Source organism: Aulostomus chinensis, chromosome 19, assembly GCF_037954235.1.
Source record: "Aulostomus chinensis isolate RoL2024-O1b breed Wild chromosome 19, RoL_Achi_v1.0, whole genome shotgun sequence".
Classification (NCBI taxonomy): domain Eukaryota; kingdom Metazoa; phylum Chordata; class Actinopteri; order Syngnathiformes; family Aulostomidae; genus Aulostomus; species Aulostomus chinensis.
Genome location: NC_141338.1, coordinates 21,273,126 through 21,295,804, shown reverse-complemented (window position 1 = coordinate 21,295,804; position 22,679 = coordinate 21,273,126). Strand labels below are relative to the sequence as shown.

The 22,679-nt window shown below is 48.1% G+C and overlaps 2 protein-coding genes across 2 annotated transcripts; one reads left to right on the top strand and one right to left on the bottom strand.

The window, feature by feature from the left end:
* The first annotated feature begins 5,336 nt into the window (after positions 1–5,336).
* macir (macrophage immunometabolism regulator) lies at positions 5,337–10,003 on the top strand. The gene is made up of 2 exons (XM_086187945.1): positions 5,337–5,388; positions 7,004–10,003. Exon 2 carries the CDS (start codon positions 7,011–7,013, stop codon positions 7,656–7,658), a length of 648 nt encoding a protein of 215 aa, XP_086044071.1. The 5' UTR covers positions 5,337–5,388; positions 7,004–7,010; the 3' UTR covers positions 7,659–10,003.
* Positions 10,004–11,985: 1,982 nt separating this feature from the next.
* Positions 11,986–22,584, bottom strand: pdzph1 (PDZ and pleckstrin homology domains 1). The gene is made up of 13 exons (XM_086187352.1): positions 22,243–22,584; positions 21,627–21,698; positions 18,315–20,393; positions 18,069–18,230; positions 16,781–16,942; positions 16,585–16,686; positions 15,818–15,928; positions 15,558–15,736; positions 15,330–15,487; positions 14,290–14,332; positions 13,651–13,837; positions 13,161–13,296; positions 11,986–12,609 (listed from the first exon to the last, which is right to left on the bottom strand). Exons 2-13 carry the CDS (start codon positions 21,688–21,690, stop codon positions 12,510–12,512), a joined length of 3,483 nt encoding a protein of 1,160 aa, XP_086043478.1. The 5' UTR covers positions 21,691–21,698; positions 22,243–22,584; the 3' UTR covers positions 11,986–12,509.
* Positions 22,585–22,679: the final 95 nt, after the last annotated feature.

Genomic DNA, 22,679 nt, shown 5'->3' with positions numbered 1-22,679 from the left:
CATCTATCTATCTATCTATCTATCTATCTATCATCCATCTATCCATCTGTCTATCTATCTATCTATCTATCATCTATCTATCTATCTATCTATCTATCTATCTATCTATCTATCTATCATCTATCTATCTATCTATCTATCTATCTATCTATCTATCTATCCATCTATCCATCGATCTATCTATCTATCTATCTATCTATCTATCTATCCATCGATCCATCGATCTATCTATTTATCTATCTTCTATCTATCTATCTATCTATCTATCTATCATCTATCTATCTATCTATCATCTATCTATCCATCTATCCATCGATCCATCGATCTATCTATCTATCATCTATCTATCTATCTATCTATCTATCTATCTATCCATCGATCCATCGATCTATCTATCTATCTATCATTTATCTATCTATCTATCATCTATCTATCCATCTATCTATCTATCTATCTATCTATCTATCTATCTATCTATCTATCTATCATCTATCTATCTATCTATCTATCTATCTATCCATCGATCCATCTATCTATCTATCTATCTATCTATCTATCTATCTATCTATCTATCTATCTATCATCTATCTATTTATCTATCTATCTATCCATCGATCCATCGATCTATCCATCTATCTATCTATCTATCTATCTATCAATCTATCTATCTATCTATCTATCTATCTATCTATCTATCTATCATCTATCTATCTATCTATCTATCTATCATCTATCTATCTATCTATCTATCCATCGATCTATCTATCCATCGATCTATCTGGGTCTATTTGTCCTGGGTCAGGAGCCGTGGGTGGAGAGGCTCCATCATCTGGTGGTGTCCCTGCCTCTGCCAGGTCCCCATGGTTGCTTTCATCCTGTGGAGTTTTTTCATGATCCTGCTGTTCTGGTTGAGCATTGACAGCAGGGTCGGTGGGAGCTACCTGGACACGAAGGACGCCGGTTGGGCCACTGACAGACAAACGTTCATCAACAAATCTGTGGACAAGTCTGAGTCTAAATCAGAAGCAGAAGAAGAATGTGATGTGAAGAAGAGACGAGGGGCTGACGTGTGGAAGAACGCTAAAAGATACAGAAGCAAGCAGCAAGTGATCACCTCAGTGTCCCCAGTGTTCTCCAGCCAGCAGGTTCAAGGTCCTTGTGGTTTAAGGAGCCAGGGACCAAACCACCAACCCTCCCAGTACAAGATGGCCTCCTGTGGAGCCACACAGCCCACATATATGGACCGCCTGATAAACAGGTATTTATAAACCAGTCTCTGTCTGTGTGGTGGATCATCTCGTTCGCACATGGAAACACAACTCTGAGGTCACGTGACCTGAGCTGCCCGCCTGCTTTTTACCCCTCTGACCCCACCCTCGCCTGATCTGGCAGCTGTGATGATGTCATCCCCTCGCTGTCAACTCACTCTCACCCTGCAGGAGCTGGACAGCCAGGTGAGACGGGTCCTTATAGCAGAGACCAGTTCCCAGCGGGGGCCTTGAGGGAGGACCAGGTGAGCTCGCTGCTGCACGGACGGAAGGATCTACTGAGGCTGAAAATTATTTCTTTGGCAGCGTTACTTAGCTGATTACTGCCTTACCACAGAGACGTTTTATTGGTGTGTATCTCAGCTTTTCAGAGCACTTAGGCCTGGGGGGGGGGCAACACCTCTCCCTTAGAGGGCCGGAACAGAAGTTAATGGTGGGCAGCAGGCTAAAAGCTGAATCTTTTGTCTGTCTACCACCATCCCTCCATCTTTCACTGATTCAACTGCCCCAAACTGATGTTTTGCGTCATGAAATAAAAGAAAATGGCATTAAGAGTAATTTACTAAGCATTTTTAACATTATTAGGCCTTTCATTCTTATTTAGAGGAGACAGCAGATGTCTGGAGGGCCGCTTGGGCGCAGAGAAGTGTCCCTCTGATGCTCCTCAGCATGGGAATCCAAGTTGAGATCTGTTGGATTTCACTGAACTTGTTTTTCCTCAAGGCACAATCCAGAAAATATTTTCAGTTTAAAAGCACAATGAAGTGTTTTCAGTTGGCTGTCAGGCAGATAAACATCTTTCTATATGCAGGACATGAATAGATACATATCCTGTTGATATTAACAATATATATGTAACTGGTGGGCTCTAATGTTGTCTGCGTTGTGTATCTAGTAGACTCTGGATCACTTGGGAGGAGCTTTCCATTTATTCCTGACAGTGAAAACAAGAACAGATCCTCCATTAACCCGCAAGCATCAAACTCCAGCCCCTACACAATTCGGATGACATCGAAGTATGCGAATACATTAAACACTTTCAGCTGAGGAACAAACTTTTAACAGTATTAATACAACCGATTTACAGCAGGCCAACCATCGCTCACCTCTCCCACGGAGCGTTGCAACAAACTGGGAGAAGTGAAGCAGGAAACACCCTTCTCAGAGCGGGGGGGACTCTCACAAGTTCCACATATTATATATATGGAGGTCCAACATGTCAGGTAGTTAAAAAAATACACTTACATTTTGTGTAATCATAATATAAAAAGAATAAAGGTAAATTCATGTGTCACTCTTATACACAGAATATGACTGCGTAATTGACCTTGTTACATATAACAATCATCAGACCACTGACAGGTGGGGTACCGACTGGATCATACCGGCTTCTCAGGCTTTAATGGGGCCTGAGCCCCGAAGGGGGCAAAGACCCTGTCGTATCTGTTCCCTGTCTGTCTTTCTTCCTTTCTTTCTTTCTTTTTTCTTTATTATTGCACCACTTTAGACCTCAAATTTGACCCCCTAAACATGCTCAAAAACTCACCAAATGTGGCATGAGCGCTTGATAAAATGTAAAAATCAACTCCTAAAGTGTCAAAATGTGCTCCACAGCGCCAACTAGGTATCTAAAAAGGGCCACCACGGCCTGCAAGAATGTCGTGGAGACATGGAACCAAAACTCATTCATTCGTCTCACCTACAAGTCATACACGACACCCCTGACCTGAATCCAACAGGAAGGCCACAATATGGACATGAATGACTTCGCCCCAATTTTGGACCCTGAACAAACGCTTTCTCCTCCCAGGGCGTTAATGGTACCACCTTCAAGCTTTAACACATGACTCATGAACCTGTGATGAACAAATGTTGTTAAAACTCAAACTGTTTGGAATCTGTAAGCCCCAAAAGTTGCTGTGCCCCATTGCACCTTACAATGTAAACCAATGGGGACACAATCTCTGGACATACACATTGTGTCAAACTGAGGCTGCTGACATCTAAACTATGAGTCCGACCACTTTCCAACCAGTATCACTGGATTCAGGACAAATTTTCCTACTAAAATGTGAATTCTAATATAAGATTTGGCCAAAGTCGTGGGATTTATGAGGATATTTCACAACAAGAAGAGTACTCTGAGGTCGTGTTCACACCAAAAGGTCTGTTTTCTGATTGGAACTAAAGCAAGGATGATGCATTGTTGCAATTTCTCAACTGCTCCGGTTCGCGTTCACAGAGGCCAAACTCAAACGGTCCAAGAACTGTCACGTGGCAGCAGTGATTGCTTATACAGTTGAGCAGGTAGACGACAAATCCCTCACTATTTTTACTGTACGCCATGGAGCATCGTCTGCTCCTTTTCATGTTGGTGCTGAGCTGGACTGCATATCAGCAGACTTTAACAGCTGGGACGACACTTAAATACTGTATTAATGCAGGCACGTGGCTGAAGACGCTCTGCAATCGGACGGTCGTATCACAGAAGACAGCAGGCAACAATCAGAGCCTCCCTCCATGTTGTTTCCTTTGCGACCTACGAGCGCGACCAGTGAGGTAAGAGGACTAAAAAAAGCTCACAATCACATACATGTTAAAATCACCAAGTGGGCTCATCATACAAACAGAATATGACGTGTGAAATGGCGCGCTTCCTGTGATTGGTGCGGACGGGGTTCACACCAGAAGGAAACCGCTCTAGAGTTCACTTGATAGCGGTCCAAGACCACCCCTACCAGGCTCACCCGAGAGCGGTTGACTGGTCCGCACCAGAGTTCGAGGCCAGCATTCAAACCAACCAAAAAGAACTGGACCAAGGAGGTAAACGCTCCAGGGTTCAGTTCAACGGGACTAAACAAGGCTGGTGTGAACACGAACTAAAACCCTCATCAACTGACAGGGCAAAGGCAAAGGGGGAAAGGGGTGGGGGGTGAAGTCAGAGCTGTCAGCCCAGGTCTGAAAACCTCGACCTCCCCTGACACATTGTGCCAAACCCCAAGGAGCGTGAGGGTGGGAAGGCCCGTTCAACGCTGCTTGCAGCTTTAATTGAATCTGTTTCCAGAAACGTGTTAATTGTTCTAACTGCTGAGCTGCACCGGCCTTTCCTGGGATCCACTGTGGTTCATATAAAAGGGATGGACAAAATAACAGATAGACCTGTCAGTCAAACCCAGCTGTGTTTAACAGCACCAGAAAATACATCTGAAATGGCAGTTTAGTACATAAAACTTTTTGCAATGGACAAATTGTATGAATGTTTAGTTAATGCTCCTGTCGGCTGAACCAGATGTGGAGCTGGACCCTGGTTGCTGGACCTGAGTACTGGACCCTGAGTATTGGACCCTGAGTGCTGGACCCTGAGTACTGGACCCTGAGTATTGGACCCTGAGTACTGGACCCTGAGTGCTGGACCCTGAGTGCTGGACCCTGCCATCACTGTCAGTGCTAAGGTCTTTGTTGTTTTTCTTCTCATGAAATGAATCTCTGATCAACGTAAGCAGCAGTTTGTATGTGAGCTCCTTGTCCTGGTACACCAGGGTGCGCTGTGCTGCTACGGAGAAACTAGCAGGAGAGAGCGAGGGACATGTAAGTGTGTGAGTGTGTGTGTGTGTGTGTGTGTGTGTGTGTGTGTGTGTGTGTGTCTGCGGGCGCACGTGTTCCATGCTCGTGCACTGACAGTACTATACCATAATGCCATCAGTGGTCGGTTCATTTAGAGCCACAGCCTGCGACTGTTCCTTTGCTCTACATGATTCTGTTTTATTAATCATTCTTTATTTCATCGCTGTTAGTCATAACATTTTCTGCTCTGTATTATAGTGCTGATGATGACGTGACTCGTGAGGATTACCTTCAGTTTAACCTCGATTCTCAGTAAATATTGAATGAATGAAATAAATTAAAAATGACCATGAATTATAATTCACTCACTCACACGCAAGCGCTCTCTCTCGCTCTCTCTCTCAAACACACACACACACACACACACACACACACACACACACACACACACACACACACACACACACAGGATCAGGTGGGCGGTCTTATTGTGAAAAGCCGGACAGCGGAAGTGAGGCGGCGCAGGCCGGAGAGCAGCCAGACGACGTACGAGCAGGTTTGTCCCTTATTCATTTTCTCTCTCGTCCGCGGAGCACGCGAAACCGTCAAAAATGTCGGCAGCGTGGGTCGGTGGTCGGTGGTCGCCTGCACCGGCGCCGCAGGCGGGTTAGACGGGTCTGACGATGACGATGGTGACGATGATGATGGTGGTGGTGGTGGTGGTGGTGGTGGTTATGGTGGTGGTGGTGATGGCGGAGCATCGGTGTCAGGGTGAACCCGCGATGCAGCGGCCCGGGCCGTCACGGCCCTGCTTCTCTCTCACACATGTGAGGTGAACATGGGGCTAGCAGCCGCGTCCTCCTCTCGGGGGGCCTGCGCCCCCCTCCTCCTCCTCCTCCTCCTCCTCCTCCATCTTCAGCATGGTCCCGGGTCATTCAGACCCGCGATCTGTGTTTCATTTCCTGGAAACACAATAACAATGTCAACAATGTAAACATGTAACAGGAAGTGGATGTCGCGGCTCCACCCCTCCGGCGGCATGCTAACTGACCTCCGTGTCGGCGGGGTCTCCGGGGATGCACATCGGTCCCCTGGTCGGTTTGAAATCTTAAATTAAAGGACAGTATACAAACGTGCAGGCAGCACTACAAACTCACCAGGACATTGCAGTAAGGTCACATGACTTATATGCATTGCAGTCCAGTTTTGGCTACATCTTCTACTGACATCATGTACTCTGAAACACTCAGTACTACGAGTGGTACATGAGAAACAAGTCAAGTACACGGTTCAGTACACGGGTAGCCTGCTGCATCACCTGCTGCATCACCATGCTTCCTGTGCACCATGACAACACCTGCGCCAGGTGACCACCATCTTGTTAGTGCAGCAGATGCAGAAAATGTAACCATGTGTAAGAGGAAGTATATACTTTACATCCTCTTTGTGGGATTTTTGGGTTAACTTTGAAGATGAAGTAACATTGTAGGAGGAACTGTAGTATTATTACTGCCATTCAAACATCTTTTCTGTTATTATCATAAAGGAAGACGTGATGTCATTATCGCCACGATTCTGTTCTACACAGAGATACACTTAGTGTGCCGTTGCCCTGGTTACAGAGTAGTGCCTGGTCCAAGATGGCGGAGCCAGCAGGAGGAGACCTTCTCATCCTCTCTGTAGGGTCTCAGCAGGTCTGTCGGTGCAGGTGGATTAAGGGGCGTGGTGCATCGCCACTGGGTGGCTGAGGTCGTTCTCAACACCTGGATCACCTTCCCCTCTGGAGGTCCAGCCTTTCTAGTCTCATTGTACAGGGTCAAAAAGGTCATGTTTTCAGTCTTTTGTGACATTTTCTCTCATTTCTATAGAGTGTAGTTGAGCTCTGTCTTCACTGTAGATGAATGACAAACTAAGATACTGATCACAGTCCCCGCCTTCCGCCATGATGTCACTGACTCACGCTGCTCCTCCTTGACTGCTGCTCACTCAGGTTGATTTACAGAGGTTTGGAAAGGCGGGAGGTTGTGACAACGGCAGGCGGCGGTTGAAACAGTAACAAAGAGACAAGCTGCTCGCTTCATCCCAGCTGAGCGAGCAGCTCCTGGAGGAATGGTCCCCATGGTGGTGTCCCCTCCGCCCTCGAGTGACCTCAGCCTTGTTTGTCTCCTCAGCCAGGACATGTCTGTGAAGATGGAGATGGACATCAGTGGGGCATCGCGGGCTCCCGTCTCCATCCTGCCCACAGCGGACATCAAAGCTACGCTGAAAGCAGAAGCAGAGCGCCCTCGCTGCTCCAGCACGCCCTGCTCACCCATCAGAGGTACCGTGGCAGGATACCAGATCCTCCACATGGACTCCAACTACCTGGTGGGCTTCACCACTGGCGAGGAGCTGCTCAAACTGGCCCACAAGTGGTCCGAAGGCAGCAGTGAGCAGGGTTCGCTGTCAGAGGCGGTGCCCAGCTCCATACAGACCTCAAGGTCTGCAGACCTGGGTGTCCACCGGTCCTCCAGAATCTCTAAAGCCAAAAGTCGCTACTACCAGCCGTACGACATCCCTGCTGCCAACGGCCGGCGGCGGAGGCGCATGCCCAGTTCCAGCGACACCTTCCTCCGGTCGCTGGCGCATGGGGAGCCCGCGAGGGCTCTGCATGCACCGCTGCCCCTTTGTCTGCTGAAGGGGAAGAGGACCCAGTCCAAGTCTCTGGACTACCTGAACCTGGACAAACTGAGTCTCCATGAGTCGCCAGACACGGAGGTGTTGCAGTACCAGCTGCAGCATCTCAACCTACGCGGCGAGCGTATGTTCACCCGAAACAAAACCTAGACGTCATGCTTGTTCACTCTCTCTGGGACTTGGGTGCTATTTCAAGCTCTGGTAGTTTGTTTATACTCCGACTTAAAGCCGTTCTTGAACCAGATCCTGTTCTATTATGACTCGGGGTCACTAGACTCCGCCTTGATGACCTTGAAGAAAAGCCTTGAAGTTGCCATACGCAGGGCTGCAGAGATGGGTAACCAGACTAGGGACCAGAATCCTGGTGCCCTGTAAATGTCTGGGTGTTGATGTGACAAACGCTGAGCTCCAGTCCAACCACTACCAGGTGGGTTACATCCCCAGGCTCACACACCTGGGACTATACCTGACTGAGTCTCCCTCAGAGCCCACATGTGTATGAGCACGTTGTGTGTGTGTGTGTGTGTGTGTGTGTGTTTGTGTGTCGGGGGGGGGGGGTACCCACCACTGCAGCCCTGCGTATGTGTACTGAGCCTGTTGGAGTTAAAAATGTGAATTATATCAATTTAGCAATAAGTGGTGAGCATATTCCTTGAAGAGTTGTGTTTTTGTCATGTCAGAGGTCTCACACACACACTCACATACACTCTCACAGACACACACACACACACACACAGCTGCTGGGATAAGCCGTCTCTGGATGTTTGTGAATGCTGTTAAGATTATTTCACTGCATACATGTGTCACATTAATGAGAAAACCTACTTTTCTTGAGTTGCTTATTGTTAAGTTCTTGTTGTCGATCACTATCAGTGTGTTATTAATCATAGATAGTTGTGCATGTGTAAAACCACTTGGTCACTCTGGTATTTGTGAACCTGGATCCCATTTTCCCACAGATAGGAACAAAAGCAATCGGAGTCAGTAGAACAGGAAAATTTAGTCAAAAGTAAAAAGAACTAGTTTGAGTTGTGGTGACAGGATCCTCCAGATGAGGACCTCGCCCTTCGTTCTTGGCTTCCTCTAGTGACTGACGGTGCCCCCAAACCCGCCGGCTCATTCCTCCTGCCACCTTGAAGTCAAGTCTATGAAAATTTGTTGAAGTAACCAAAGACATGTTTGGTCTTTTAAAGTCTTCCTGAGTGGAATGACGAAAAGAACACAATGAAAGTGAAATGTAGTGTAACCACAGTTTCACTCATTCAACAGCGTCCTCCCCCAAAAAAGATGCTCATCGGTAGACCTGAGCTGTTTTCTGCACTAGACAGCAGGACTACTGCTGCTACTACTACTACTACTGCTACTACTACTACTGCTACTGCTACTACTACTACTACTACTAAACAGCCAGTCCTCAGTGTGTCATACTAGCCCTGTGGGTTACACTAACCCTCAGTGTGTTACACTAGCCCTCAGTGTCACACTAGCCTTCGGTGTGTTACACTAGCCCTCAGTGTCACACTATCCCTCGGTGTGTTACATTAGCCCTCGGTGTGTTACACTAGCCCTCGGTGTGCTACACTAGCCCTCGGTGTGTTACACTAACCCTCAGTGTCACACGAGCCCTCGGTGTGTCACACGAGCCCTCGATGTGTCACACTAGCCCTCGGTGTGTCACACTAGCCCTCAGTGTGTTACACTAACTCTGTGTCACACTAGCCCTCGGTGTGTCACACTAGCTGTCGGTGTGTTACACTAGCCCTCGGTGTGTCACACTAGCCCTCAGTGTGTTACACTAACTCTCAGTGTCACACTAGCCCTCGGTGTGTCACACTAGCTGTCGGTGTGTTACACTAGCCCTCGGTGTGTCACACTAGCCCTCAGTGTGTTACACTAACTCTCAGTGTCACACTAGCTGTCGGTGTGTCACACTAGCTGTCGGTGTGTCACACTAGCCCTCGGTGTGTCACACTAGCTGTCGGTGTGTTACACTAGCCCTCGGTGTGTCACACTAGCCCTCAGTGTCACACTAGCCCTCGGCGTGTTACAGTAGCCTTGCTTTCAAACTGTAATTTTCGCTTCTCACATGTAAACTAAATCTCCCACAGCTTCAAAATACACACCACTGTACTCCTGACAACAATATGGTATCATGTTCCACTTTTGCCCAACATATGCAGAGCTTTTTGATTTTGACACACTAAAAACCTCTAAATCCTCCTCTCTCTCCACTCTGACAGCAGAGACAGCGGGGGAGGGGTTCTTAAAGGGCCAGCTCTCAGCTCTGCTCTCACTCTAGCACAGATCAAAGACAGAGCAGTGGGGGAGGGGTTCTTAAAGGGCCAGCTCTCAGCTCTGCTCTCCACTCTAGCACAGATCAAAGACAGAGCAGTGGGGGAGGGGTTCTTAAAGGGCCAGCTCTCAGCTCTGCTCTCCGCTCTAGCACAGATCAAAGACAGAGCAGTGGGGGAGGGGTTCTTAAAGGGCCAGCTCTCAGCTCTGCTCTCACTCTGACACAGATCAAAGACAGAGCAGCGGGGGAGGGGTTCTTTAAAGGGCCAGCTCTCAGCTCTGCTCTCACTCTAGCACAGATCAAAGACAGAGCAATGGGGGAGGGGTTTTTAAAGGGCCAGCTCTCAGCTCTGCTCTCACTCTGACACAGATCAAAGACAGAACAGTGGGGGAGGGGTTCTTAAAGGGCCAGCTCTCAGCTCTGCTCTCACTCTAGCACAGATCAAAGGCAGAGCAGTGGGGGAGGGGTTCTTAAAGGGCCAGCTCTCAGTTCTGCTCTCCACTCTAGCACAGATCAAAGACAGAGCAGTGGGGGAGGGGTTCTTAAAGGGCCAGCTCTCAGCTCTGCTCTCACTCTCTGATCAGACTCAGGCTTCTAACTCCTAAACTACAAGGCCCAGGGATTTGACCAAGACACCCTGGGATTCAGGCCGATGTTTGCCATCCGGCCGCGGATGCGAAGAGGCTCAGGCCCTAACAACGCTGCTTGCGGCTTTAATTATTCTCTTTTCCTGCTCTGATGAAATCACACTCTCCTCCAAGCAGTCCCCTGTTCCTCTGTTGCACCTGCATCTGGAAGCGTCAGTGTGTATGTGATATTCACCCCCACCCTCACTACTGCAGTGGCGTGACATGGTAGTAATCATAATAATATATGTGTGAAAATGGAGCCCATGTTTAAAAATACCTGAATTACCCTTTGAGGGTCACTATTGTGTTCACTAACACTGGTTTCTGAGCTGTACCTGAACCATGTGACACTCGTCCATGCTGCCGCGCCTGCTGACTTCACTTTACAAATGTATGATAATTGTCATTTCACGAGTTGAAGTCGTGCTGGAGCCTGCAGGCTGAATGAGACAGAGACAAAGTTTTGACGTTTACATTGTGACTGAGCCTCTCCTCCAAACCTGAGATGGCGCTCCAGGTCTCAGCCTGCACCTCTGGTCGTCTTCAGCTGATTGAGACGCATCTTCATGCATCAACTCTATTATTTGCTGAGTGTTGGGTTACATTTGCCTTCTAACCACTCATGAGGTTACGAGGGTTCGATGGTTTAGAGGCAACAGTCGCTCCATTGCCACGCCTCCTCGCAGGCCTCCACCATATTGGAATGTAAGTACTTCTTTGCTGTGGCTGATTTTAATTATAATTGTTAGTAAATCGTATTTAAAGAATCCGAAAACAACACAAGAAACTCCAAGTGTTTTGCGTTAATAAAGTTGCAGCACCTTATAGTGTAAAAGTGATGGAACAAATAATAAAGTGTGAAATGAACAAAATGATACTAAAACAAATCCAACACTTGTGGGTCTGCTGAGCAGCAGGAGAGTTATCTGACATGTCTCATGTAACGATCTGTATTATTCTCTGCTTCTTCATGACTTCTGAGGTTGGTGTTGGTAGAACTAACAAGTATTTATGGACGTTGAATTAAAGAACATGTTCTTAATGCTCTTGCACAGCTCCACATTTCTTCCTTCAAGTCTCTCCAGCCAGTATTCATGTTCTCACTGTTCTCACCGTTGTGTTGGATGAGCCGCAGCTGTTCAGGAGTGACGATGACGATGAGGGTTTGTTCTTCATCAGTGTGGAACGCAGCTTCTCCGTGTTTGCGGCTGCTCACCTGGTTCTTACGTGACGACACTTTATTTTATCCATTTTAATGTTTTGCCCTGCCCCACCCTTCTCCTCAGCCCCACCCTCCCCTCTCCTCAGCTCCACCCTTTATCTCTGTCCCACCCCTTTCCCCTCACCTGTCCACAGCCCTGCCCAGCTCCATATTCTGGTTGATAAATGAGATTCCTAATTGGCACTGGTGGAACTATCCCCCCCCCCCATTAATACTTCAGTTAGTGTTTCTTGACCTGAGGGGGGGGGGGGGGGGGGGGGGAGGCTCCTTGCTGTCTTGACTGTGTTGTCTCAGATATCCACTGTTAATGCATCCTATCGTACGCTGACCGGCTGATTCGTCTCCGAGGTCAAATCTCCCCAGATGTGTTGTAGGTGTGTGGAGGTGCTGTCAGCCCCACTCTTCTCGTGTCGCTCGCTAGCTTTGCTTACGTAAACTCAGGCGCTGGTGTCTAAGCAATAGAACGTAATTTCACCTGAGCAACAGACGAATTTATTCGACCAACAGATTCATGATTTATCAGTGATAGAGGCGATAAAAGCAGCATCACAAGCTTGACAGCACATTCATAAAGAAGCCTAGCAACACCGGAGGATGTCTGGACTCTCAACGCAGTATGACAACCCGTCGCGGTCCTGTGGGATGGCCATTCCCGCATCATCCTCCGCGTCCTCGCCGGAACTTTGGTTAATCTCTGATGCTTTGTAATGAAGAAAAAACTGCAGGAGAGAATTGACTGTCCTGCACAATCCTGGAATGACCAGGGACTCACTAGACAATACCACATCGTATCTGTACACTGAAGACAAAGGGTAACAAGCAGTAGAAGAGGAGTTTTTGGGCGTGCTCAATGCGTGTCACATCCTGGTCTCCTCTGGCGGCCGACTCATGTAGTCCTGCAGCGCCTGATGTAAAGGAAGCCACTTCTTTATAGACGCCTTGATAGCCTGGACCCACCTGTAGGAAACAAGTTCGTAGAGCAAAGATCAATAGAAATGATTGAATAGGTGGATTTATCCTTGAAAACAGTTATTTGGTCATACGTTATATCGATTTCCTCAGAGCTAAAGAAGACCCATTGCTGTGCATGTGTGTAAATTAAAAGAACACATGAGGAACTTACACGGACTACGTTTTGTATATGAATATTTTAAACATGCTAATGATTTAAAGAGGGAAATTAATGGATAAATAGACATTAAAGTGACTCCTGTGTGCTGAGCCCAGCTAGCTCACCTGCCAATGACAACATTAGCTTGTCATCACCTGCACAAGTCATGTGACCACAGCTCAGTAGACCTCCACTCAGCTGCATCCAATTGATCAGACCACTGTTCCACAGATGTTGGTGTATTTAGCAGGAGTCAATAATCATAGGTCAATAATCAATACCATAAGTGACACAGGTCACAAAGTGTTCAGCTCAACCATTTAGTTGGGTAAAACAAGCTGGAAACAAGAACAGCGTTTCTCCGACGTCGAAGGTTCCACTGCGCCAATCTCCTCACCGTTTGTTCTCCATAGGATTCTCAGCACAGAAGAAGAAGGTCTTGAACTCATCACATGGAGGTTTCAGCTCAATGGTGGATTTCTGGGATCCAAAAGGCTGCTCTCGAACCGTGTAGCCCTGAAGGTAGATCCCACCTGAGGACAGACGGGAGGGAACTCCTCAATCACAGGAACCGTTCTTTCAGCCAGCTCATCACTAGAACCTCATGTTTGCTGACCACGAGAGACCCGGAGTCAGCAAGCCTGCAGGAGCAGGTGTCTGCGAGGACATGGACGTAACCATCTGGACTCCACAGACTGAACACTCCTAGTTACCATCAGTAAAAAGATGTGACTGAAGCCACGTTCAACGTTTTGTGCAGCTTCAATGTTTCGCACAAATAAAGTCTGGAGTCTGGAATAAAAGCTGTATGTGAAGAGGGAACACAGGATGATGAAGGTGAGCTGGTCTTCTTGTCATGTCACACGAGTTGTCTGGCATCTTCGTACCGTGTGCATGCGTGGCCCGGATCCCGCTGTACAGGTAGAGGCAGCCGTCCTTCAAGATGCAGTAGTGCTGCACCCACGTGTCCCGGCTTTTATCCATCTTATGGAGCAGTCCCAGACACTCGGGGTTCTTCACAGCCAGGGGGGGCAGGCTGGAGTTGTGTCTGGTCACATCCACCCACACATGGTTCTGAAACAGGAGAGGTCATTGAGGAGATTAGGGTTAGCTTGATGGCCAAATATAACCGCTGATTAGCCCGTCTGATGCCCTCACTAATCTCATCCAGCTGGGTGATAGGCATTACACTCACAACAACAACAACGTGCACCTCAGCAGCCTCTGATACAGACCCACCGAGAGTGTCACCTCAGGGCATGGGGGGGCTGCTAACTTTGTTCGGCACTAGATTTGGAGACTTTTAAGGACACTTTTTTCACTTATTCACACGTCTCGTCTGACAGTCAACAAAATAATATCTCAGTGACAACAAATTTAATCAGGAATGTGTCTTTGGTTATAGTATGGATTACTTAGTCATGATGCTTTTGACCATTTTCAACTATCCAGTCGACTAAAACATCATGACATAAATCCTGGAATTCAGCTTTTTGGCCCCCACCACCCTGAGAGTCGGCCCTTACCTGTATAACGGGATGGGTGGCCGTCTCAATCGCCTCCAGCCACCTGAAGCACAGCAGGACACATCGAAGTCACTACCTGAACAACACACGCACATCTTTACGCTGACACCATCAAACTCGGGGGGGGGGGGGGGGTAGAGAGGTACGTTTGCCTCTCTTTCATAAATCCTGATGTTTGCTTCAAACGTGTACACGCCCACGACCCCACCCTCTAAACAGATGAGCAGCATCATCAGTTATTGAATGCATTATGATTTCCTAACAGTAATTAAATCCTAGTTGGAGCATTGCTGACAGCGTGCCGTCTCAGGTGGATGACATCACCTGTAGTGTAAGGAGAGCCAGCTTCAAGGGAGGAGAGAGAGAGAGAGAGAGAGAGAGAGAGAGACGCACTCATTGGTTGGAAGAACCAGTTTTACTGTTCAGTAATGTGAGCTTGTCTTGGTCAAAGGCAGGAACGCTCTTGACTGTTGTCAGCTGCATGGCAACAAAGCACTTTTAACCACCGGAATCTCCACATTCAATTTGCTAAAATTTGAAGGAGCTGTGGAGGAAGTACAGGTCCGGTGTCGGAGGGCGTCCTCCGGCAAAACAACCCCAGCTGGATCTCTCCGACTGTGAGTGGAGGAGGTCTGGTGAAGCTCATCACGGGGGGGGGGGGGGGGGGGGGGGCGATAGTGAGGAGGAGACGCTCCCTATTTCCACTGCTGACTCACCCTCAACTAAGTAACCAGTTAGTAACTAGTAACATTCCTGTGAATCTATTCACATCAAGGAATCAGTTCAGTAATGAGATGACTTTTCAGAGGAGTAATCAGTAATTTGATTACATCTCTAGAGTAACCTGCAGCTCTGCAACGGACCAGCGCCCCGTCCAGGGTGAACCCTGCCTCTCGTCCAAAGTCAGCTGGGATAGGCTCCAGCCCCCAGCCAGCGGTGAGAGGGTGAACACATACTCAGTTACAAATACCATGTCTACTAAATGCTGTGTGCATGTTTTCAGACAAGCGTAAATGTTCCGGAAGGTTTCTGTGCACTACCTTTTCATCTCCTGGTTGGAGGTTGCACAGAAGTAGTACATTCGATTAGCAGTCAGAGGGCGGCATCTCAGTACAAATGGTTTTCCAAGAGAGGCGTCTGGTGCCACCTCCGCCCCCTCCAGCCTCACTGCCGCGAGAGCCCGCCGCTTGCCTTCGTCCTGTAATGTACACAAACATTAAATTCCCAAGCTCTTTTTTGGAGTCTTGGGGACGGAGGCGCCCGCTCACCCGCTTGTGTCTGTAGTAGTAGAGGCAGCAGTCGTGTGTGAGCACGAACCACCTCCTCCTCCAACCTTTGATCAGACCTGACTGGGTGCGCTTGTGGAGGTAACCACGACATGCTGGTCGGGGAGTGTTGGGGCCGCGAGCGATGTCCGACCCAATAGTCAGCGTTAGAACATCTGGACCTACGATATTAACGTCACATGTTAACACTGGTCACGTTCTTTAAAAGAATCCAGTTGATCAACCGCCTGATGACATCATACCTTGCCTCGCCATCTCAGCAGCCTCAGAATGAGGAATGCTGGTGACGTCGGTCCCGTTGACAGCCAGGACGTAGTCGCCCACCATCAGCCCTGCTTCCTCTGCAGCCCCGTCTGAAAGCAAACCAGAACATCCACTGAGGATCCAGGTTCCTTCCTTAGAGAGCCAACAGCAGGCAGGCACCCTCACAGAACAGCCCAGACCCGGCTCATGAGGCTGGACCACTCACTCACTCACTCACTCACTCACCCGCTCACTCCCTCACTTGCTCACAACTCCCTCACTTCTCACTCCCTCACTCTCTCATGTTAATATAAACGAGCAGTGTGAGGCGTCTCATCAGGGCAGGAGCCACCTGAAGGGCTCCCTCCTGGTTTGGGGGGTCATACCTCTGCTTGAGTCTTGAGCCTCCATAGAAGTTGCACTGATTTGATCAGCGTGTTTGTTTAGAACTCAACAGTTCGACAATAACACAGTGCAGGAGGTTCGTGGTTTGACTAAATGATGCTGTTTTAAAGAGACCAGAAACATGATAGGCAGTTCCGCTGTGACCTTGTGACTTTTGTTTTGAAAGGTGCTACATGAATAAATAAACCTAATAAATAAATAAACTCTTGCTGCATATGTGTGCACATTCATATACTGTATACGAATGTGTGTGTGTGTGTGTGTGTGTGTGTTTTCAGGGGTGGTGTACAGAGATTAAGTGAATTGAAGATGAATATCCATAGACATACTTCTTACACCTACATATTACATGTGCACTTACTTGTGTCCACCTCTGTGACCACGATGGGTTTAGAGAACTGGATTCTGAAGCCCCATGGATAGTCTCCTGTCCCTTTGCTGATCTTGACAGTCCTCTCACGAACTGAAAGACAGGAGCAGCCGGGTTCAGTCTCCTTTTCTGTCTGTGTTTTATTCTACGCCAGATGAACGTGACCAGCTGGAATCTAGTCGCTCACTTGAAACAGCTCGAGCTCTGGTGTTGAGGCTGGGTGGAATGACCCCGGAGATGTCATCGTCTCCCAGGTAAATCCATGCGGCAGAGTGGAAGGTCTCCGTGTAGAAGCCCCTGTCTTCACCATCTCCAAAGGTCATATCCATAGAGCGGGTGTCCTCTGATACTGCAGAAGGACACGGAAGAAACAAACAAACGGGCAAATATGATGCAGGGCTAATTAAAAACCGTATCAATTCTTGGAAACCAGAGTTTGACCAACTTTTGATTCCATGGCAACTCCTACGCTTGTTAGGAGTCTCTTCTGCATCAAATCCTCTAACTGGGCCAGTATGAGAGTAATCAGTAACCCACAGGACAGAATGAGGGGCAGCCAAACTCGAAGGCAGGCCCACTGTGTGCTCTCCTTTCAGTTACCGACGACTTCCTTTTCACCAACGACAACCCTGCCTTCTGTGGTACATTCACACAAATCCTCAATAAACTTCAATGTATCCAGAACTCTGCTGCTCCTCTGCTCACTTGTGTCATTCCATCGTACCACAAATCCACTTCAAACTCCTCACACTTCACCTGTCTGGTCTCTTGTCCATTGACAGGCTGTATCTATACTTCATCAAGCCTTATCGCTTTCATATTCCATGAAGTATAGATGCAGTCTGATGAAGTATAGATACAGTCTGATGAAGTATAGATACAACCTGATGAAGTATAGATACAGCCTGATGAAGTATAGATACAGTCTGATGAAGTATAGATACAGCCTGATGAAGTATATATACAGCCTGATGAAGTATAGATGAAGCTTGTCAATGGACACCCAGCAGCCAATCAGATCTGAGTATTCAACCAGAACATAGTGTACTGTGATAACCCCAACCTCTGACTCAGTCCTCATGGGTCACTGTGTCTTCAGTGACTCCACACGTGACAGATATCACCTGGCAAACAGGTGAGCAATATTCTTCTATGCTTTCACACAGCAAATCAATTCCAGCATTTCTGTCCTTTCTATAACAGATCTGAGTGGCACAAGCAGAAGGATCCAACTATCCTACGACATAATAAATATGTCAGATGGTGCATGTTGTTCTTGCGTCTCACATCCAGGAAAGACTCCGTTTGGTTTAGATGAAGAGACGCGACAGCGAAGTAATATCACATTAAAGTCACATCGATGGCTTGTCATCGAGTGATGCTGTCCTTAGGTTAGTGATCAACGGCTCCTTCAGGTGATGCATTTATCAGGCTGATCAATTGGAAACGTGTCCGTGCGCGGGTCGGTATGTCACCTGACTCCTCTGTGATGTCACTGGTCATGGAGCTTCCTCCAGCAGAGCTCCACTGTTTGCTCTCCTTGAAGAGATTTCGCCTCTTGGCCCAGGAGTCTGAGGCACTGCCATCTGGCTCCTTCAGAACTGAAATTTTTAGATGCTCTTTGGCCTCGAGGGAAGCTGAAAACAAGGGTGACAGAGAAAGTTAGCTTGGTTCAGAGTTTAGTCTCCACCGTTTGAAAGTATGTGACCATCACTATTTACATCTGGATGCAGGCTGTTGGTCTCCCTTGTCACTTCGCCCTGGCAGCTCTTTGGTGTGAATCCCTGTACTGCCTCTTCCCGAGTCCGCCTGCGCATCATTTATCTCCTGTGTCTTCTGTGACAGAGCAGGACTGCTACATCTCTTTGTTGCGGCAAATTCTTCAGGTTGAATCTGCTCCATGTCCCTGCTGGTGCTCAGTGAGTGACCATCCGTGGTCTGCCAAGAGGCCCCATGGGGGTCTGCTGAAGCAGTGGGAAGAAGTCTTTCCGTACAGCTGCTGGAGGCCAATCTTGACTCCGTCAGCAGGAATCTCTGCTCAAGTGAGCCCACAGTTATGGTCTTTACAGAGGACTTTCTCTGTTTGGGGGAGTCTGGATCCTGCTGGCCTGCCTGCTCAGTGGTATAGTTGGGCAGTAACAGTGGAGGAGGGCTCTGGAGAATGTGTTCTTCTGAGCCACTGCAAGACGGAGGGATGACTTTTATGGCGAGAGCTCTTTGGCTGAGCTCATCCGTGCCAGGTCCTGGGCTGTGATAATCTACCTCCCCGATTTCTTGGTCAAATCCACTGTCTGCTACTTCACTTTGGTCCACTTGACCTTCGTAATCGTCAGCCTCTCGGTTTTCAATGCACTTACAAACGCTCTGTTTAGTATTTCCGTCTTGTTGTCCAGGGTCATGATGCTGTTGATCATTGACAGCGAACACATCATCAGGACTGTCCTCAGAGCAGCTCATGCGAAGCGATGACTGCTTTCCATTGTGAGCGTTGGGGGGTCCTGAGCTCTCGGGTTGGAGAGGAAATGAGCACCTGATCAAGGAGGAGATGGTGACTGAGGAAAAAGACCCACTGTACGGCATGAGAAGGTCCTCCTGCATCAGACCTGAACCCCTGGACGTGCCAGGAAACGTCTGACGTCTTTTCTTGGGTAGCAAACACGCTCTGTGCTCTACAGTAGCAATACTGTTGTTTCTAATCCAGGATTTTCTCTTTTGGCAGTTGATGAAATCTTTGGTGAAGCTGGACCTGTTGGTCGACCAGGAGGGTCTCATGAACTGGAGCTCGTAGTTGTCCGCCTCTGATAACTGATCAAGCGAAGGTGCCCTGTCGGCTGGTTCCTTGGCTTCCACAGAACATGGGCATGCAGATTCCTCATTACAGCTCATGTTTGGTCCCGGATGAAATGCGCTTGGTTGTTTATCAGTGGGGCTACAAGAACTGATGCTACAGGACACCAGCTCACGTGACAGGTCCTCTAAAGTGTTATATCTAATGTCTGCAAACTCTTGTGGTGGAGGAATGTCCCAGGACTGATCACTGCTGAAGCTTTTGCCAAAAGGGTTCTTCTTTCCTGGAGCTTTGGCCATCATGAGGGATGGGGGGTTCAGTGGTGGGATCATAGAGGGGTGATCTGCTGACAGCAGGTCTGTCGAGATTTGTCTGCGGTGGCAGCAGCATGGACAGAAGCGTCCGTCTCTTAGACCTGAATCACCGGGAGCATCTCTCTGGTCTCTTCTGCTACCAGAGGTGTGATGGGTCACATGTGCTGATGGCTGCTCAGGTGGCTTGTTGTCTGGAGTCCATGTTCTCACATCAGTACTATCTCTCCTTTCATTCATGAGAACAACTGTGGTCTTGACACCAGAAGTGTGGTGTTGTAGAATTTCTTGAATTTCCAGCTTCATGTGTGAGCTGCTGCAGTCGACTGTCATAATCTTGGTCACCGGAGTGTCTGAGGGGGCGTGGTTTTCACTCAGGGGCTCACGTGACTGCTGGAATATGATCTTAGGGGACGACTCTTCCATGTCATCAATAGACACCGACGTCACGATCTTCAGTCCTTTCTCCTGGTCCTCTCTCGTCGAGCTATAAATTCTGCTTTGGTTTGGAAATGAACCGATGTTATCTCGCCGGTGTCTTTTCTCCTTGGGTGGGGCGTCGCTGTATTTCTCCTCATCTTCAGATCCCACCAGGTGTTCCTTCCCCAGACAATCGGTTTCACCCTTTTCAACGGTGTCATCTTTATAGCTGACACTGTTGCTGTTGTTCTGCTTTTGAAAGATGAACGGAGTGACACTCTCTGAAAGGCAGAAAACACACAAAAATCTCCTGTGAATATTATGGGACTGATACGACTGACGCAGATTAAAAGTTTGATTTTCATGCTGTTGGATATGCAGGTGACACGTGTGTTTACGGTGTTTGTGTGGAGGAAACACGCAACTCACAGAACGCAATGGTTGCCATGTTTCATCACTGCTGATCAAAGCTGGAGCCTATGAATAGCCACTGCAGAGTCATGTGATCCAGGAATAAAAGCATATTCCTTCACACTGGAGGAAAAAGGCAGCTCTTGGTGGGTGTTTGTGTCCAGTGTGAGGAGAGACAGCAGCGATGGGGCTAAACTGTGAGGCATCACTCTTCTACGCTGATGAGTATTCATAATTCATAAGAACCACTGAGACACAACAAGTTCATCTTAGACTGAGTTAGATGTGTCAAATACCACCAGCCCTGGTTGGTGTGGGTCTGGGTGCATGGAGACCCATTCTCCCTCCCTGCTTGACAAACATGGATGCATGAGGCTGTCGTTAGCATTTACAAGCTAATTGTGCGCTGGCGTTGCTCTGATCTGTCGAGTTGGTTGTCTGAAATTCCGCCAAACTCAGACGAGAGCTGGGGTGCCGGAGGAGATGATGAGGAAACGGGGGAGGAGGGAGTGAAGCGAGCCAGTCACAGCTGCCGAGAGGGAGTTTCTGAGGAGGTGCCGACCAGTTCCAGCGCCGCCGCTGAGCTACGGAGTCGACTCAACGCCGACATACAGTACAAACTATTCCTCAAGGGTGAGTGAAGAAGCTGTATCATGCTGCTGGTGAATCCTGCCTCCACTTCGATTGATGATGAACACTGGAGGGCAGCAGCTCTGCAGTTATACCACTATATGTACAACTCAAATACTTGTAGTAAAGTAACAGGACTTGACCTGAGTCAACACAAACACGCACTGTTTCCTGTATGGAGCTTGAACTAGTCTTTAAACACCGCAGTCCACGATGTAACAATCAACACCTGATTAATCTTACAACTGGTGCCTTTATGAGCCAGTAGCAGCTGAGAAACACCTCCAACCCTCTGTTTGCCTGTAGCTCCTCCCACTGCACTGTTACTAGGATACGACTGGTAACTACAGAGTTTGAGCTGATATCTGATTATCGATATCAGATCAGTGCATCCAGACATCCAACAGTATTGCTATAATCAGTCATACTTGATCAGCTGGGAATGGGAACATGTCGCTCAAGTCCAAACTCACGTTTGCTGCCGCTGGAGCTCTTCCTCCTCTTGCTGCTTCTCCTCCGGCCTCTCCTGCTCATCATTCAATCAGCTGCAGGACAAAACCCATCATTAGCAGGGACGATGCTTCATCTTAATTCACTCAAATTGTACTGATGCAAACCAACTTGTCATTTCAACTCAGCTTTTATTGAAATCTCTCATTGATGACCATCAATCAACACATTGTGATTTTACAGCCGACATGAAGCTTGTCGCACTTCAGATGAATATTCTTCTGTAATATTGATCAATCAGACTTTGCTTTTATAGTATTTTTCAAACAACTGTGCTTCACACAGCAAAATCAACAGAGAGCGAGAATATGATCATTAAAACAAACAAGCTGAGGAACCGAGGGTTAAAATAACCTGAAGAAATGATGAACAAAAGTGCCAAACATTTGAGCGCACGGATGGAGGATTGACAGCACTGACACATGGTGGTCACATGTAACCTGATCAACAGCCTGGTTCAGCCATGAATGCATGGAAATGAGTTTAACAACAGAACCACTACACTCTCACTCACACACACACACACACACACACACACACACACACAATAAGCAAATAACTGAGAGAGAGTGGACGCACCTGACTCAGGGTCCTGTCTTGATGGCTGCTCCTCAGGTGTAGAGCGATGTGAAGAGGACGGATGGCTGCTGCTGCTGCTCGCTCGCGCCTCCATTCAGACTGCTTATTGTTTCTATTCTCAACCTAAAGCAGATTAAGAGCCATAATCTCATGAGCTGCTGCTGATGTCAGTGCGAAGCACGTTCCTCAGGGCTGCTACAGCTGTGTGTGTTCAGTCACACACACACACACACACACACTTCAAGAGATGACTGTTTCGGTGTGTGTGATTGGCGTCTCGTAGCAGCAGCAGGCCAACATCCCCAGGAACCTCGGCACCTGCTGCAGACCTTTCCTGATAGCAACACTGACCCCACTTCCTCATGAGGATCAATGTCTGCTGCTGCATTTCAGCAACTGCGATGAACTGAGGGTCTGGGTTTGGATTAAAAGGTCCA

Coding starts and splice junctions, on each gene's coding strand:
- pdzph1 (XM_086187352.1), bottom strand. CDS start 21,690: ATGATGAGCAGGAGAGGCCGGAGGAGAAGCAGCAAGAGGAGGAAGAGC. Junction 18,231..18,314: donor CCAACAGCCTGCATCCAGAT/GTAAATAGTGAT, acceptor CCTTGTTTTCAG/CTTCCCTCGAGGCCAAAGAG. Junction 16,943..18,068: donor TGACATCACAGAGGAGTCAG/GTGACATACCGA, acceptor GTCCTTCTGCAG/TATCAGAGGACACCCGCTCT.
- macir (XM_086187945.1), top strand. CDS start 7,011: ATGTCTGTGAAGATGGAGATGGACATCAGTGGGGCATCGCGGGCTCCC.